The sequence below is a fragment of the Bufo bufo genome, chromosome 2, assembly GCF_905171765.1.
Source record: "Bufo bufo chromosome 2, aBufBuf1.1, whole genome shotgun sequence".
NCBI lineage: Eukaryota > Metazoa > Chordata > Amphibia > Anura > Bufonidae > Bufo > Bufo bufo.
This window is the reverse complement of record NC_053390.1, coordinates 304,621,095-304,640,204: the sequence shown is the minus strand read 5'-3', so window position 1 is coordinate 304,640,204 and position 19,110 is coordinate 304,621,095. Positions and strand designations below refer to the sequence as shown.

At 38.6% G+C, this 19,110-nt stretch overlaps 1 protein-coding gene and 2 gene segments (V, D, J or C); all 3 read right to left on the bottom strand.

Annotated features, from left to right (window-relative positions):
* Positions 1-5,154, bottom strand: part of LOC120989011 — a 326,239-nt gene extending 321,085 nt beyond the window's left edge. The window contains 1 exon segment of the C gene segment in view: positions 5,100-5,154. Coding sequence covers positions 5,100-5,142 — 43 coding nt within the window.
* Positions 1-19,110, bottom strand: part of LOC120989007 — a 769,594-nt gene that overhangs the window by 152,584 nt on the left and 597,900 nt on the right. For 4 of the 8 annotated variants that reach the window (XM_040416849.1, XM_040416848.1, XM_040416847.1 and 1 more), the window contains one exon: positions 6,326-6,369. The exons of 1 other annotated variant lie outside the window; for it this stretch is intronic. In XM_040416849.1, coding sequence (XP_040272783.1) covers positions 6,326-6,369 — 44 coding nt within the window. Of the gene's footprint in view, positions 1-6,325; positions 6,376-19,110 lie in introns of all 8 variants that reach the window. 3 more of the 8 variants (XM_040416844.1, XM_040416846.1, XM_040416845.1) reach the window with 1 other exon arrangement.
* LOC120989010 overlaps positions 1-19,110 on the bottom strand; it is a 369,628-nt gene that overhangs the window by 14,009 nt on the left and 336,509 nt on the right. The window contains 1 exon segment of the C gene segment in view: positions 5,821-5,866. Coding sequence covers positions 5,821-5,866 — 46 coding nt within the window.

Genomic DNA, 19,110 nt, shown 5'->3' with positions numbered 1-19,110 from the left:
TTCTGCTGAGCTATACTGTACTAGTTATGCTTTTTGAGCTTTACTGTAGTAGCTATGCTTTCTACTGAGCTACACTGTACTAGCTATGCTTTCTACTGAGATATTATGCTTTCTACTGAGCTATATGGTACTAGCTATTTTTTCTACTGAGCTACTATACATTGCACTAGATATAGAATACTTTATACTGAGCTTTACTGTACTAGCTATGCATTCTACTGAGCCATACTGTACTAGCTATGCTTTTACTGAGCTACATGGTACTAGCTATGCTTTCCACTGAGCTATATGGTACTAGCTATACTTTCTACTGAGCTACACAGTCCTAGCTATGTTTTCTACTGAGCTATATTACACTAGCTATAGTATACTTTCTACTGAGCTTTACTGTACTAGCTATGCGCTCTACTGAGCTATACTATACTAGCTACAGTATGCTTCTACTGGGCTACACTATACTAACTATGCGCTCTACTGAGCTATACTATACTAGCTACACTTTCTAGTGAGCTATACTGTTCTTGCCATGATTTATATTTACCTGTACTTCACTTGTTGTGCTTTCTACTGATCTACACTGTACTAGCTATGCTTTCTACTGATCTACAGTGTACTAGCCATGCTTTCCACTGAGCTATACTGTACTAGCTACACTTTCTAGTGAGCTATACAGTTCTTGCTATGATTTCTATTTAGCTATACTGCACTAGTTTCACTAATACTTTCTACTGAGCTTTACTGTACTAGCTATGCTTTCTAATAAGTTACACTGTACTAGCTATGCTTTCAACTGAGCTATATGGTACTAGCAATGCTTTCTACTGAGCTACATGGTCCTAGCTATGTTTTCTACTGAGCTATATAGCACTAGCTATAATATACTTTCTACTGAGCTATACTGTACAAGCTATGCATTCTACTCAGCTATACTGTACTAGCTATGCTTCTAATGAGCTATACTGTACTAGCTATGCTTTCTACTGGGCTATACTGTACTAGCTATGCTTTCTACTGAGATATAATCTACTTGTTATGCTTCTACTGAGCTATATTGTATTAGCTATGCTTTCTACTGAGCTATACTGTACTAGCCATGTGTTCTACTGAGCTATACTATACTAGCTATGCTTTCTACTGAGTTATACTGTACTAGCTATGCTTCTGCTGAGCTACATTGTACTAGCTATGCTTTCTACTGAGCTATACTGTACTTGCTATGCTTTCTGCTGTGCTACATTGTACACGCTATGCGTTTTACAGAAGTATACTGCATCTGGTGTGCTTTCTACTGAGCTATACTGTACTAGCTATGCTTTCTACTGAGCTATAATGTACTAGCTATACTTTCTACTGAGCTATACTGTACTTGCTATGCTTTCTACTGAGCCATACTGTACGTGCTATGCTTTCTACTGAGCTATACTCTATTGGCTATGCTTTCTACTGAGCTATACTGTACTAGCCATGCATTCTACTGAGCTATAATGCACTAGAAATGCTTCTACTGAGCTACACTGTACTAGCTATGTTTCTACTGAGCTATACTGTACTAGCTATGCTTTCTACTGAGCTATGCTGTACTTGCTATGTTTTCTGCTGTGCTACATTGTACAAGCTATGTGTTCTGCTGAAGTATACTGCATCTGGTGTGCTTTCTACTGAGCTATACTGTAGTAGCTATGCTTTCTACTGAGCTATACTGTAGTAGCTATGCTTTCTACTGAGCCATACTGTATTAGCTATGCTTTCTATTGAGCTATAATGTACTTGCTATGCTTTCAAATGAGCTATAACGTACTTGCTATGCTTTCACCTGAGTATACTGCATCTGGTGTGCTTTTTACAGAGCTATACTGTATCAGCTAAGCTTTCTATTGAACTGCACTGTACTAGCTATGCTTTCTTTTGAACTACACTGTACTAGCTATGCTTTTTACTGAGTTACACTGTATTAGCTATGCTTTCTACTGAGCTAAACTGTACTTGCTATGCTTTCTACTGAGCTATACTGTATTAGCTATGCTTTCTACTGAGCTATACTGTACTTGCTATACTTTCTACCGAGCTATACTGTATTAGCTATGCTTTCCACTGAGCTATACTGTACTTTCTATGTTTTCTAATGAGCTATACTGTATTAGCTATGCTTTCTAATGAGCTATAATGTACTTGCTATGCTTTCACCTGAGTATACTGCATCTGGTGTGCTCTTTACAGAGCTATACTGTACTAGCTATGCTTGCTTTTGAGCTATACTGTACCAGCTAAGCTTTCTATTGAGCTACACTGCACTAGCTATGCGTTCTACTGAGCTATACTATACTAGCTATGCGTTCGACTGAGCTATACTATACTAGCTATGCGTTCGACTGAGCTATACTGTACTAGCTATGCTTCTACTGAGGTATGCTGTACTAGCTATGTTTTCTACTGAGCTATACTGTACTAGCTATGCTTTCTACTGAGCTATACTGTACTAGCTATGCTTTCTACTGAGCTTTACTAGCTATGCTTTCTACTAAGCTATAATGTACTAGCTATGCTTTTTACAGAGCTTTACTGTACTAGCTATGCTTTTCACTGAGCTACATGGTACTAGCTACACTTTCTACTGAGCTATACTGTACTAGCTGTTCTTTCTATTGAGATTTACTGTATTAGCTTTGGTTTTTACTGAGCTACATGCTACTAGCTATGTTTTTTACTGAGCTATACTGCACTAGCTACCGTATACTTTTACTGAGCTATACTGTAATAGCTATGCTTTCTACTGAGCTACACGGTATGTTGCTGCTATGTTTTCTGTTGACCTGTACTGGACCTGCTATGCTTTCTGCTAAGCTGTACTATACCGGCTATGCCCTCTATTATACTGTACCTGCTATGCTTTCTGCTGTACTGTACCTACTATGTCTTCTGCAATACTATACCTGCTATGCTTTCTGCTGAGCTATGCTATACCTGCTATGCTGTCTAGCGAGCTATACCGTACCTTCCATGCTTTTTGTTGAGCTGTACTGTATCTGGTATGCTTCCTGCTGATCTATGCTATGCTTTTTGGCAAGCTATACTGTACTTGCTATACTTTTTATTGAGCTTCACTGTACCTGCTATGATTTTTAACTATATTGTTTCTGCTATGCTTTCTGAGCTATGTTAGCCGAGCTATATGGTACAGTACCTGATAAGACTTTGCCTACTGTGCTTTTAGTAGTGTATTTACTGCTAGCAATACTTTCTACTAAGCTATATTGATATATTAAGCATTTATATGCAATATAATTAGTTCACAGAGTAAGCAGGATAACACTTTATATGCAGTATAAAAAAACATTATGGTAATGTAAAACTATGAAAGGGCAATACAGGAACACTCACAGCAAGAGTCTTGCAAAGCAATTGAGATAACTAATTCATATCATTATTGTATATAAAAACTTATTATTCATAGATGGTTATGATAAATATAAATATTCTGGATGAAAGACATGAAATACACTTGTTTCACACTATAAAATAAAACATAAGCTGACTTTAAACGATAAATGCATTGTAAGACATATCCCTTGATTAATGTTATCTAAACCTAGAGGTATTAAAAATAAAACTTAAAGTAAACTCAAAATCAATGCAAAATTCCTTACTATACACATAGTCCTATGAACATATTTGTTACTGTTTAAAAAGTATAAAGGTATTATGATCAGGGAATAGGAAAGTATACAGCACTTCATGTATAAATAAAATAGTGCGTGTGTGTGTATATATATATATATATATATATATATAATGTATATATATATATATATATATATATATATGAAAAAATTATATATATATATATATATATATAAATAAATATACATAAATATATATATATATATAATACACATATATAAAATATATATATATATATATATATATTACTGTTATTAATTATTATTAAGATTAGTAATTTATTTTATAATCAATTAATTGCTTAAACAATGAAGCAATTTAATATGTGACTGAATTATATATGTTGTTTAAGATATATATATATATATATATATATATATATATATATATAATATTTTTCTGCAGATGTTTGATTTACTAATTTATTCAATTAGAATAAATAAAATATTTATTAATAATACTACAATGTTTAATTACTCTTTAAAAATAAACTGCTTATTAGAAGTTTAAGAAAATTAATCATATAGAAATCCGGGTTGGGGATTTTTTTTTATTCCTGCCAGCTGTGAGCAGAGAATCCCTGAAGTGTGACTTTCATATCCAATTTTAGATTCTGAATCTTGATGAGAACACATATGTAGGTTTCAGTTACCACCCTGCTAGTTTCACTTCTCATTTTTAAAGAAACAAAAAATTATAATTCAGCTGAAATATTAGACTAAAAGTATTTTCAATTATATCATGTATTTTATATAACAATAAATCTAGCATATCATTTTAAACTTAAAAACATATATTTTTTTAAACTAGTAATTTAGTTTAGATGAATTTTTGTCTTGAATTCCAATTTATCTTTATGACTTATAAATATTAATAGTTATATCTAATTATATTATAATTGTTTAAAGAAAGGCTACCATTCAAGACATATATTTATATCATATTATTTATATTAAATTCTGTATAGATACAATGTATATATATATATATATATATATTTTTTTTTTTTATTATATATATATATATATATATATAGAGGTACAAAGAAAAATTTGATTTTGTTTTATATGTGAAACATTTAGGTTTCTACGTTAATGAGTAGAAACTTACCTTCAGCGTAGTTTTATCCGCAGTAGATACAAAATAATCACATGATTACATTGATATCTGTTATCCCTTAAAACTAAAATTTTGCCACATTTTAAAATATTAATCTCTGTTGGCATGAAAGCTGAAATAATATATAGTTTTCACAATTTAAGTGACCACTTAACTTATTTTCAGTCCAAACAATCAAAAGGTGAATTTTTTAGCATGGCTACAAAGAAAAATATAATTTTTGCAAAAAGAAAAACTTTACAATTGCGGTCCATTATTATAATTCAAAAGACAAATAGAAGTCATAGATCTGTTTGACTTACCTGATGTTATCAGGACCATGGTCCCTTGTCCCCAGATATCCATAGCATAGTAGCACATTAATAAAATCATAAACTGACACTATACAAAATTCTATCTAATATACAGAAGTTTACTAACTTTTCTATAAATAAGGATTTCCACCATGACTGAGTCTGCCTAAAAAGTACTGACTAATTAGAAAAATCTACAGATTTTAAAACATCTTATATAGAAGATATTAATATATAATTTATGAAGTCTCTTAAAAGAAATCTGTGTTTTAAGACACCATAGAAATGTAAAACTGAAACTCCAAAATTGCAACAGGAAACCATCAGTTATGACTATTTTATGCTTACATTAAAAAAAATATATATATGTTTTAAAACAAAAGGTCATGAAACAAAAAAATTACCTGATGTGATGGTGACCATCTGTCCAGGTCCCCAGATATCAAGAGCCCAGCTCACAGTGTCAACATTAAATGGGCTAACATTACTTTATTTCCCCCGCTGACACCCAAAAAGATTTTATATGATATATTGAAAATCATGAAAGTATGATATATGAGGAATATTATTTCAATCTGACTGTCATATAAAGCAGCATAAACTGAATCTAGGCATGATAAATCATTTAAATCCAATTTCTATGATTTTTTTAAATGTTAAAACAAACAAATAGCGTAAGTCATCGCAATTTCAACAACAAGATAAGAGGAAAAGGCTGAAATGTTCTTACCTGAGGTTATGGTGACCATGGTGCCGGGACCCCATATATCGAAGTAGTCACAGTGACACAAACAAAGGTCACTAGATGGCAAATACTGCTTGAGTTACTCTAATGTGTGTCTGCTCAGTAACTTTTTAGAATATCACTAACTCATATCAAAATATAATAGGGATCATTTTAACTTTAACACTAATTTATAATCAAATCTATAAAATGGTCTCAAGAACTTTTGTATGTAATAAAAAAATATTAATACAATTCTATAACTTATTTGTAATGTTAACATGTTTAACGCCACACAGTGTGAACAAAATCTTAACAAAAACCCAGAATTGTACAAATAAATATAAAGTGAGTAAAATATGTGCTACCTAAAGTAACTTTAAGTTTTCTTGTTTAATAACCAACTTTTTTATGTGCCATAAAAACTATTTAGCAGGTGAAAGACATTAACAATATTAGATTATTTTTATGTCACAAAAATAGAGAAATGAGGCATGAGTTAAATATTTACCTGATGAGATTGTTACAACAGTGCCTTGTCCCCATATGTCAAATCTGTTGTACGCAGTGCCACGGCTAGCATCTTGCTATTATTAGAACTTTTTAAGAATGACATGCTTATGGAGATTTCTTGAAACCCATGAGACATGGCCAGCATCCGCTCTCCCCTCTCTTTCTTTTCTCGCATGGCTTTGAAATGAAAGCTTGGTTCACACACAAGGTTTTATCTGCTCCCTAACTATATTGACTCAGGAGTTTTAGAGAAGAATTGGGAGAGGTAAAGTGCTAAACAAGCAAGGTATTCCTGAGGCAGATTTACTAATCCTGTCTAAAAAAATAAATAGTATAAACTTAGACTAGACAGTCTGCACCAGATTTATCACAGTGATCCGGCCTGGATGATAAATGTGCTGCATGGCTAGACACTTTGGGGGTCATTTATTAAGACCAGCGCTTTAGACACCAGTCTTAATAAAGCCCTATAGCTGGCCATGGATCGCTGGAGTTATGGTGCAGACCTCTTCATAAGTTTGGCGGATCCACCGCTGCTTCTAAATCTAAGACAGCTTTCTAGTTGTCTCACATTCAGACCTTTTTCTATGCCTGAAACAAGCATAGAAAATGGTAAATGAGACGGGCCTGCTGGCCTGTCCCCTTCCCCTCCCACACCACGCCCACTTTTGTAGACCAGACATGAGCAGGGAGAAGTCGCAGATTGTGGCGCAACGGCAATATGTGCCTTAAATATGCCTAATTTAGGCGTATTTCAGCTTGATAAATTACCTCCTTTTATCTAAATTTAAACCACTTTGTGCCACAATGTTAGTAATTTTGGTACACTTGTATTGTCAGCCATGCCTCTTCCTGTTAAGCTACACTACCTTATTAAGCAAGACATGATGGCTTACCCTTTTTGGTGCATTTACTTCATAAATAGTGTCTTAACTTGATTGCCACATTATGAACTATAGCAATGCATCAAATGTGGAGCATTTTATACCCTATTCTAGGCACAATCACTTTACAGTGTGGGCCATTGTGTCTCAATGTCTTTTCCTGCATTTTTTGCACCTGGCTATGAAGCAACTGAGATATTTACATCCCCACAAAAGGTGTATTCCAATTATAGCAAGTTGTCCCCTCTACACAGTATAAGGGATACCTATTAGATCAATGGGGATCCTACCATTGGAAACCCCACATATTATGAAAATGGGGACCATGTACCTTTTTGGGCCCCCCAAAATGAACGGAGCAGCAGGTCTGGCATGTGCACTGCCTCTCTGTTTTCTCTATGGGAGTTTTAGAAATAGCCAATCGCTGTACTAGGCTGCATTCAGAACTTTCGTAGAGATGAATGGAGTGGCAGTGCACATGCCAGACATCCTGCTTTGTTTATTTAGAGGTCCCCAAGGAGTATGGAGCCTTTGTTCTTATGATCTTCACCAATCTAATACTTATCTTCTGGATAGGCCTATGTTTACTGAACTGCTCATAGAATAGGAAATTCTCCATCCCCTTAAGTATTATGCATTAGTTTTGCCTAAAGGACACATCCTATTGTCATTTTTTTCCTCCCCACATTCCAATAGCCATAACTTTCTGTCCATATGGCCTAACTAAGGCTTTTTTTTTTGCAGAAGTATTTTATTTCTGGCACCATTTAATTGACCATATCTTGTATTGTAAAATGTGCAAAAAAATATTTGTGGGGTGAAATTGAATCCCACTGTGGTTTTTTGTTTCACCATGTGCTAAAAATGTGTATTGAACCAATGAATAGTTAGGAGGTCACTCAACTAATTGTTGTTGCATGGAAACAAATCTATATCTATAATAACATTTAATTTATTGAAGCAAAAGTATATACAGTCGTGGCCAAAAGTTTTGAGAATTACATAAATATTGGAAATTGGAAAAGTTGCTGCTTAAATTTTTATAATAGAAATTTGCATATACTCCAGAATGTTATGAAGAGTGATCAGATGAATTGCATAGTCCTTCTTTGCCATGAAAATTAACTTAATCCCAAAAAAACCTTTCCACTGCATTTCATTGCTGTCATTAAAGGACCTGCTGAGATCATTTCAGTAATCGTCTTGTTAACTCAGGTGAGAATGTTGACGAGCACAAGGCTGGAGATCATTATGTCAGGCTGATTGGGTTAAAATGGCAGACTCGACATGTTAAAAGGAGGGTGATGCTTGAAATCATTGTTCTTCCATTGTTAACCACGGTGACCTGCAAAGAAACGCGTGCAGCCATCATTGCGTTGCATAAAAATGGCTTCACAGGCAAGGATATTGTTGCTACTAAGATTGCACCTCAATCAACAATTTATAGGATCATCAAGAACTTCAAGGAAAGAGGTTCAATTCTTGTTAAGAAGGCTTCAGGGTGTCCAAGAAAGTCCAGCAAGCACCAGGATCGTCTCCTAAAGAGGATTCAGCTGCGGGATCGGAGTGCCACCAGTGCAGAGCTTGCTCAGGAATGGCAGCAGGCAGGTGTGAGCGCATCTGCACGCACAGTGAGGCGAAGACTTTTGGAAGATGGCCTGGTGTCAAGAAGGCCAGCAAAGAAGCCACTTCTCTCCAAAAAAAACATTAGGGACAGATTGATCTTCTGCAGAAAGTATGGTGAATGGACAGCTGAGGACTGGGGCAAAGTCATATTCTCCGATGAAGCCTCTTTCCGATTGTTTGGGGCATCTGGAAAAAGGCTTGTCAAGAAAAGGTGAGTGCTAATATCAGTCCTGTGTCATGCCAACAGTAAAACATCCTGAGACCATTCATGTGTGGGGTTGCTTCTCATCCAAGGGAGTGTGCAATTTTGCCCAAAAACACAGCCATGAATAAAGAATGGTACCAAAACACCCTCCAACAGCAACTTCTTCCAACAATCCAACAACAGTTTGGTGAAGAACAATGCATTTTCCAGCACGGTGGAGCACCGTGGCATAAGGCAAAAGTGATAACTAAGTGGCTCGGGGACCAAAACGTTGACATTTTGGGTCCATGGCCTGGAAACTCCCCAGATCTTAATCCCATTGAGAACTTGTGGTCAATCCTCAAGAGGCGGGTGGACAAACAAAAACCCACTAATTCTGACAAACTCCAAGAAGTGATTATGAAAGAATGGGTTGCTATCAGTCAGGAATTGGCCCAGAAGTTGATTGAGAGCATGCCCAGTCGAATTGCAGAGGTCCTGAAAAAGAAGGGCCAACACTGACTCTTTGCATAAATGTCATGTAATTGTCGATAAAAGCCTTTGAAACGTATGAAGTGCGTGTAATTATATTTCACTACATCACAGAAACAACTGAAACAAAGATCTAAAAGCAGTTTAGCAGCAAACTTTGTGAAAACTAATATTTGTGTCATTCTCAAAACTTTTGGCCACGACTGTATAATAACAAAAAATACACTTAAAGAGGAAAATAAATAATAAAATAAATAAAAATCTTAAAACGTTTCTAGATGTACTGGTATAGTAGTAGCAATTGTTAATTAGATCCCGACGGGTATCCATAAATGAATAGTTAAAATAGCATGATTATAACAATGATTATTCATAAATATAAATCACTTCATATATAAATCAGTATGCCATAATTATCTCTTTATTAAATACCATATTGCACAATTCATAATTTGCAAAATTCATAATTGTTGACGATACATTATATATTTGATGGTAGATCATAATTGATATCAATTACAAATCTATGGAATGTGAATGATGGTTATAAATGATTAATAACTTTGTATATATTCCTAATCACCAGTTATGCTAAAATTAATGTTCTTATATCCACACTGGAACCAGTTAAAATCTTAATGGCAATGATCCTTCCATAAAATGATAGGTAGCAGTCTTATGTCCAGTTAAAATAGTACTATAAGATATTGTCCTTGTTTGGGTCAATAAGTATAATTCCCCCCTACTTGACTGGTTCATAAAAATTTTAAAAAGTAGTGTATATTTCATAGTAAAAGGCCTCATTATGTAATAAAAAGCTGACGTCAGTGCATTAATAGTTGTACAGCAGCAGCTAACTTAGTTGTTATATCAGATTGTCCTTATGGGGTCAGTTAATAGTAATTCATATTGTATTCAATACAACTTTATTACATTACCACTTCCACATGCATCAGGGACCGTCTATGCGATGTAGTTACTTTCGATGAGTACTGCTGGTTATGATGCCTCGTGTCCCACGTGTCAGGAGATGGCCGGGGTGATCAGAACATTGCTGACTTAGGAGGACAGACGAGACGGCAAGTTTGGATCTATTCTAATCCACCTCCTTACAGCAAGAGGATAAATTAATACCGCCCATCTCCTGACATGTGGGACACCACATGGGACGCTGAGGCATCGTAACCAGCAGTACTTAGCGAGTGTTACTACAGCCGGGCCGTCCCTGATGCATGTGGAAGTGGTAACAAAGTTGCGCTGAATACAATATGAATTACTATTAACTGACCCCCATAAGGACAATCTGATATAACAACTAAGTTAGCTGTCTTCTAAAAACTTCAGAGAGATTCTCCTTAGCAATGCGGCTAGAGCTTTGTAAAGAGGTCTCTTTAGACCCTGTTTTCTAGTAAAAAGAAACATATTTCCATAAATCATATTACAAAAAAGTATAACATTCGTATCACTATACAATATCAAAAATAAACTGAAACAGTTTCACTTTCAGTACAATTATGACTATAGCAAATTTATATAGTTTCTATTATATTTTACTATTTAAAGGGGTTATCCAAGACCTATAATGCCCCCCCTGCCATATGCCCAGGCCCCTCACACAGATATTACTTACCTCGCTCCCCAGCACACCCGTCACTTTTGATGCCGCACAGCCGTTGCAGCATCTTCCCGTCGTGGGAGTGAGGTAGGCACTATGTGTGTGGGGCGCCCAGACATTTTGGGGGGATTATAGGCCTTGGATAACCCAAAAACAAAAACCTTAATTTATTTGTTTTTGCATCTCCATATTCTGATAGTTTTTATTTTTCTGACATCAATACCGGTTTATTTTTTTTAAAACAGTGAGCACTGCAGTGTATTTAATCGCACACATAAGACACGTCACTTGCTGCTGGCCTGCAGTGCATCAGCTGCTAACCTGTCAGCACAGAGCCACAAAACAAACTGACAACAAGGACTAATGGGAGTTGTCTGGCTGGCTTCTATCTCTGTATGCCAGCACTCCATTATTATACTTGTTATCTTTCAGACAATTGAAATTATTGTAATCTAGTGGACACAGCTACGTAGATGTCACGGTCCCTCCCATGACAGAGGTGAGAAGATCTGAGAGACTGGCGGCACGTGAGGGTATCTGACAGTCTCTCTGTTTTCTCCTTGCAGTGTTGTTGTTTGGTAATGACCACACCTCTTGTCAGGAGCAGCTTGTGGTCATTACTGAGGCTCTATTTAGTTTTGACTCACACTGCTTACCATGTGGTTGATATTTCCTGCTGGAGTTGGTTGAGCTGGTGTGTTGTTCCTTTGGATCTCTTGCTCCTCCATTCTTCTTTAAGCTAAGCGCATCTTGTTTTGCATTTTGTTGTTCGCTTGTGTTTGTTGTTTTCTAGGCCTCAGGGAGACGCTGGTTCCTTCATCTGGGAAGGAACCAGTAGTCTCATTCCCTGCCACCACTCCTAGGGATTTCCAGGGTCTCCAGGGCTAAGGTTCCGGTGTATGAGTATTTCCACCTTCAGGGTCTACTCGTATTGGCAGGAGTCAGGGAGAGGTCTAGGGATTCCTAGGAGGTCACCATCCCTCTCCCTTAGCTTTGAGGCCAAGACTCCAGTCTATTTCCTTCTGTGTGTTATCTGGTTTTTCCCCCTCCCCATTCCCTGTGATATTATCAACCGCCAAAAAAACATTTTGTTTGTGCCAGTTCAGCGATGGATACTGTTTCTGCACTCGTCGATCGTATGCAGGGACTTCCCGCAACCTAAGGTCGCTCTCCCGGATAGGTTTTCCGGGGGAAGTGACAACTTTGTTCGATTCAGCGAGTCATGCAAACTATATTTTAGACTGTATGCTAACTCTTCTAGGGATGAGAGTCAAAGAGTGTGGATTATTATTTTGTTACTGAAAGGTGACGCTCAGTCTTGGTCTTTTTCTTTGCCAACTGGATCACAATCTCTCCGGTCGGTAGATAAATATTTCAGAGCTCTGGGACTTATCTATGATGACCCAGATCGGGTCTCCCTGTCCGAGACTTAGTCGCGTGATTTATGGCAGGGAGAGCGTTCTGCTGAGTCCTATTGCTCTGAATTTAGGAGATGGGCAACTGATACTGAGTAGAATAACCCAGCCCCCCGTAGTCAATTCTGTCAAGGGAAGCACATGGGAAGCACTATCATATGGGGACGCAGTCTCTTCGACATTTTGGGTAGGGAGGCACTTGAGCTCATGTCTGATGATGAGCCAATGCAGTTGGGGGAAATCACTCCTGGACCTGGTAATAAAAACGTTAAGGTTAAGAAAAGACTCTGCTTTTTCTGTGGTAAAGGGGGACATTTTGTTAACGTATGTCCTTATGTTAAACGTCAAGGTGAAAAAGGAAAAAAAAACTAATGTGTTTAGTCCTCTTCTCACTGTTGGTGGTGTGGGTGGGGAATCTGAGAATGTACTTTTGTCATTTACCGGTAGTACCTGATTTCTCCTGCCTGCCAAGGTGGCGATAGACTCCAAAACTGTGAGAATTGAAGTATTTATTGACAGTGGGGCAGGGGTTAACCTAGTGGATGGCCAATTCGTCCGTATGCATTGTTTGACAACAAGCGCATTAGACAAAAATATTTTGGTGTTTGCGATTGATTCCGCTCCACTCTCACAAAAGTATTTGTCACAAATGGTGTAGGACATTTGTCTAAAGGTGGGGGATTCTCATCAAGAATACATTTCATGTTTTGTGCTGGAGGGTCTGCCTGCTCCTCTGGTGCTAGGTTTACCGTGGTTATCCAAACATAACACTACCATCAATTGGCAAGCGAGACAGATTCTTGATTGGAGTGATTTTTGCATAGACAACTTAGCACGTCACTTTCTGTTGAAACCACTAAAATAGTACCTTCTTTTATTTCAGATTTTTCTGATGTATTCCATGAAAGTGGAGACCAGGAATTACCTCCACATCGGGAGTATGATTGCCCCGTGAACCTTATTCCCGGAGATAGATTGCACAAGTCTCAGTTGTATAATCTTTCTGAACCCGAAAGAGTAGCCATGCAAGAGCTTGGCTAAAGGTCATATTAGACCATCCAAATCACCAGTGGCTGCAGGGTTCTTCTTTGTAAAAAAAAAAAAGGACGGAACCCTTAGGCCATGTTTTGACTTCCGTGAGCTTGATTGCATTACTGTCCGTGATCCCTATCCCCTTCCTTTGATCCCAGCTTTGTTCAATCAGATTGTTGGTGCCAAGGTGTTCTCTAAGTTGGATTTGAGGAGGGCATATAATCTAGTAAGGATAAAGGAGGTGGACGAATGGAATACGGCCTTTAATTCTCCTGAAGGTCATTTTGAGAATTTGGTCATGCCTTTTGGGTTGACCAATGCTCCTGCTGTTTTTCAACATTTCATCAATATCATCTTTCAATTCCTGGGTTACCTACTCTTATCTTCGGGTTTTTGTATGGATCCGGAAAAAGTACATGCTGTGTTGGACTGGGATCGACCCGAAAATCTAAAAGCGCTCATGCAATTTTTGGGGTTCACCAACTACTACCGTAAATTTATCTTGAATTACTCGACTGTTGTTAAACCATTAACAGATATGACTAAGAAAGGTGCGGATTTCTCAGTCTGGCCTGATGAGGCATTACATGCCTTTTCAGTGGTGAAGGAGTGTTTTGCTTCTTCTCCTACCATATACTGGTTCAACCTGATGTGTCACAGCCATTCATTGTGGAAGTTGACGCATCCGAGGTAGGGGTTGGAGCAGTCTTGTCGCATGGTCCTTTGGCTAGCAAATGGCGCCCATGTGCTTTTTTCTTAAAAAAACTCTACTGCTGATAGAAATTATGATGTAGGTAATAGAGTTGCTGGCCATTGAGTTGGCTTTTGAGGAATGGCGTCATTGGTTGGAAGGAGCGATTAATCCCATTACGGTAATTACTGATCACAAAAATCAGGCTTATCTGGAGTCAGCTAAACGTCTGAACCTAAGGCAGGCCAGATGGTCGTTGTTTTTTTGCCAGATTTTACTTCGTTGTCACCTATCGCCCTGCGGTTAATAATGTTAAAGCGGATGCTTGTCGCGTAGCTTTCCCGGGGGAAGGGGGGTGATTCGGAGGATCCTGGCCTGATATTAGCTGATGGGGTGGTTGTATCCGCCCTTTATCCTGAACTTGAGGCAGAGGTGCTGGAGGCCCAGGGAGATGCACCTGATTCGTGTCCTCCAGGGAAGTTGTTTGTTTCTTCGGAACTACGACACAAGGTGTTTTAAGAACATCACAGTACTGTTCTTACGGGACACCCTGGGAGCAGATCCATTGTTGATCTAATTTCCTGAGGAGATTCTGGTGGCCAGGATTGCGTAAATATATTGAGGGCTGTGTCAGTTTGTGAGACTTGTGTGCGTGCCAAGGTGACATATACGGCCTTCAGGATCTCTACTTCCCTTGTCTATTCCGTCCCGACCATGGACTCATTTGTCCATGGACTTTATCACAGATTTGCCTAATTCCTCAGGAAAAACTGTGATTCTGCTGGTTGTTGATCGCTTCAGCAAGATGTCGCAATTTATAGCATTATCAGGTCTACCTAATGCTAAAACTCTCGCACAAGTGTTTGTCGATAACATCGTAAAACTACAAGGTATCCCCTCTGATGTAATGTCTGGTAGGGGGACTCAGTTTGTGTCCAGATTCTGGGAGGCGTTCTGTACTCTCCTGGGGGTCCAATTGTCCTTCTCTTCGGCTTTTCATCCTCAGTTGAACGGACAGACTGAGCGCACTAACCAGAATATGGAGACTTATTTGAGATGTTTTGTTTCGGAGAATCAGGAGGAGTGGTCTTCATTTTTGTCATTGGCTGAGTTTGCCATAAATAACCTTAGGCAGGAGTCCACTGATAAGTCACCATTTTTCGGAGCATATGGGTTCCATCCGCAGTTTGGCACATTTTCTGGTACTGAGACTTCTGGTATACCGGAAGAGGAAAGATTTTCCTCTTCGTTGTCATCTATTTGGCAAAAATGGGCAAAAAGTATAAACGTATGGCTGACAAGAGACGTATGAGTGGTCCGGACCTGAGAGTGGGTGATTCTGTGTGGTCGCCCATAAGAAACATTAAGTTGATGATACCTTCTTGGAAGTTGGGGCCAAGGTTTATTGGGCTATATAAGATCTCTGCCATTATTAATTAATTGTTGCTTTTTGTCTTGAACTTCTGCAGGCTTTAAAAATTCATAATGTTTTTCACAAATCTATACTGAAAAGATATGTCGAACCTGCTGAACTATCCTCCTTACCTCCTGCTCCTGTCTTGGTGGACAGTAATCTTGAATAGTGAACTCACGAATTCTCCATCGATCTCTTTAGTATCTTGTGCACTGGAAAGGTTACGGTCCAGAGGAAAGAATGTGGGTTCCTGCAACCGACGTTAATGCCAGTCGCCTTGTGAAGGACTCTCACAGGGTGCATCCTGATAAAGTCGGCCCTGGGTGTCCGGAGGTCACTCGTAGAGGGGGGGGGTACTGTCACGGGTAGGGATGAGCGAACCCGAACTGTATAGTTCAGGTTCGTACCGAATTTTGAGGTGTCCGTGACACGGACCCGAACCCGAACATTTTCGTAAAAGTCTGTGTTCGGGTTCGGTGTTCGGCGCTTTCTTGGCGCTTTTTGAAAGGCTGCAAAGCAGCCAATCAACAAGCGTCATACTACTTGCCCCAAGAGGCCATCACAGCCTTGCCTACTATTGGCATGGCTGTGATTGGCCAGTGCAGCATGTGACCCAGCCTCTATATAAGCTTGGGTCACGTTGCGCTGCACGTCACTCTGCTGATTGAAGCATAGGGAGAGGTTGCAGCTGCGACGTTAGGGCGAGATTAGGCAGTGATTAACTCCTCCAAAAGACTCCATTCTGTGATCGATCTGCAGCTGTGGATCATTGAAGTGCTAATATTGACTTGCTCACTTTTTTGAGGCTGCCCAGAGCGTTTATAGATCACTTTTTTTCTGGGGGGATCGGCGGCCATTTTGTGACTTATGGTGCGCCAGCACAAGCTATCACCAAGTGTATTTAACCATCAATAGTGTGGTTATTTTGTGCTATATCCTACATCAGCTGCAGGCTGAGCCTGTGTCACCGAAGTGCATTTAACCATCAACAGTCTGGTTATTTTTTGGCCATATACTACATCAGCTGCAGGCTGAGCCTGTGTCACCGAAGTGCATTTAACCATCAACAGTCTGATTATTTTTTGGCCATATACTACATCTGGTGCAGGCTGAGCCTGTGTCACCCAAGTGCATTTAACCATCAACAGTGTGGTTATTTTTTGGCCATATACTACATCAGGGGAAAGTTGAGCCTGTCACCCAGCGCCTAAAAAATAGACCTGACATTTCTATTCAAGCAAATCTGTACTGTTTTAGCTGGTCAAGTTACACTGCGTGCAGAATTATTAGGCAAATGAGTATTTTGACCACATCATCCTCTTTATGCATGTTGTCTTACTCCAAGCTGTATAGGCTCGAAAGCCTACTACCAATTAAGCATATTAGGTGATGTGCATCTCTGTAATGAGAAGGGGTGTGGTCTAATGACATCAACACCCTATATTAGGTGTACATAATTATTAGGCAACTTCCTTTCCTTTGGCAAAATGGGTCAAAAGAAGGACTTGACAGGCTCAGAAAAGTCAAAAATAGTGAGATATCTTGCAGAGGGATGCAGCACTCTTAAAATTGCAAATCTTCTAAAACGTGATCATCGAACAATCAAGCGTTTCATTCAAAATAGTCAACAGGGTCGCAAGAAGCGTGTGGAAAAACCAAGGCGCAAAATAACTGCCCATGAACTGAGAAAAGTCAAGCGTGCAGCTGCCAAGATGCCACTTGCCACCAGTTTGGCCATATTTCAGAGCTGCAACATCACTGGAGTGCCCAAAAGCACAAGGTGTGCATTACTCAGAGACATGGCCAAGGTAAGAAAGGCTGAAAGACGACCACCACTGAACAAGACACACAAGCTGAAACGTCAAGACTGGGCCAAGAAATATCTCAAGACTGATTTTTCTAAGGTTTTATGGACTGATGAAATGAGAGTGAGTCTTGATGGGCCAGATGGATGGGCCCGTGGCTGGATTGGTAAAGGGCAGAGAGCTCCAGTCCGACTCAGACGACAGCAAGGTGGAGGTGGAATACTGGTTTGGGCTGGTATCATCAAAGATGAGCTTGTGGGGCCTTTTCGGGTTGAGGATGGAGTCAAGCTCAACTCCCAGTCCTACTGCCAGTTTCTGGAAGACACCTTCTTCAAGCAGTGGTACAGGAAGAAGTCTTCATCCTTCAAGAAAAACATGATTTTCATGCAGGACAATGCTCCATCACATGCGTCCAAGTACTCCACAGCGTGGCTGGCAAGAAAGGGTATAAAAGAAGAAAATCTAATGACATGGCCTCCTTGTTCACCTGATCTGAACCCCATTGAGAACCTGTGGTCCATCATCAAATGTGAGATTTACAAGGAGGGAAAACAGTACACCTCTCTGAACAGTGTCTGGGAGGCTGTGGTTGCTGCTGCACGCAATGTTGATGGTGAACAGATCAAAACACTGACAGAATCCATGGATGGCAGGCTTTTGAGTGTCCTTGCAAAGAAAGGTGGCTATATTGGTCACTGATTTGTTTTTATTTTGTTTTTGAATGTCAGAAATGTATATTTGTGAATGTTGAGATGTTATATTGGTTTCACTGGTAAAAATAAATAATTGAAATGGGTATATATTTGTTTTTTGTTAAGTTGCCTAATAATTATGCACAGTAATAGTCACCTGCACACACAGATATCCCCCTAAAATAGCTAAAACTAAAAACAAACTAAAATCTACTTCCAAAAATATTCAGCTTTGATATTAATGAGTTTTTTGGGTTCATTGAGAACATGGTTGTTGTTCAATAATAAAATGAATCCTCAAAAATACAATAAATACAAAATACAATAATTCTGCACTCCCTGTATTTGTAGTGACCGTAAAAGCACACTTTTTGTTCTGGGTTGAAAAACTATTCCCAAATTTGCCATTCTCAAAATAACTAGTTTCTGGTATATGAGGCCTACTTGAAATCTATCCCAAAAAGGATATCTTACATTGAAGGTACTGATAGTGTCATTCAGAAAAACCTAAGACACACGCTACCGTGCAGATAGAAGTCTGATTCTGAGATTAAACCTTAACCTGTCACACAGTGCAAAAAAAAACAGGTCTCACATTTCTATTCAAGCAAATCTGTACTGTTTTAGCTGGTCAAGTTATTTGTAGTGACCGTAAAAGCACACTTTTTGTTCTGGGTTGAAAAACTATTCCCAAATTTGCCATTCTCAAAATAACTAGTTTCTGGTATATGAGGCCTACTTGAAATCTATCCCAAAAAGGATATCTTACATTAAAGGTACTGATAGTGTCATTCAGAAAAACCTAAGACACACGCTACCGTGCAGATAGAAGTCTGATTCTGAGATTAAACCGTAACCTGTCACACAGTGCAAAAAAAAACAGGTCTCACATTTCTATTCAAGCAAATCTGTACTGTTTTAGCTGGTCAAGTT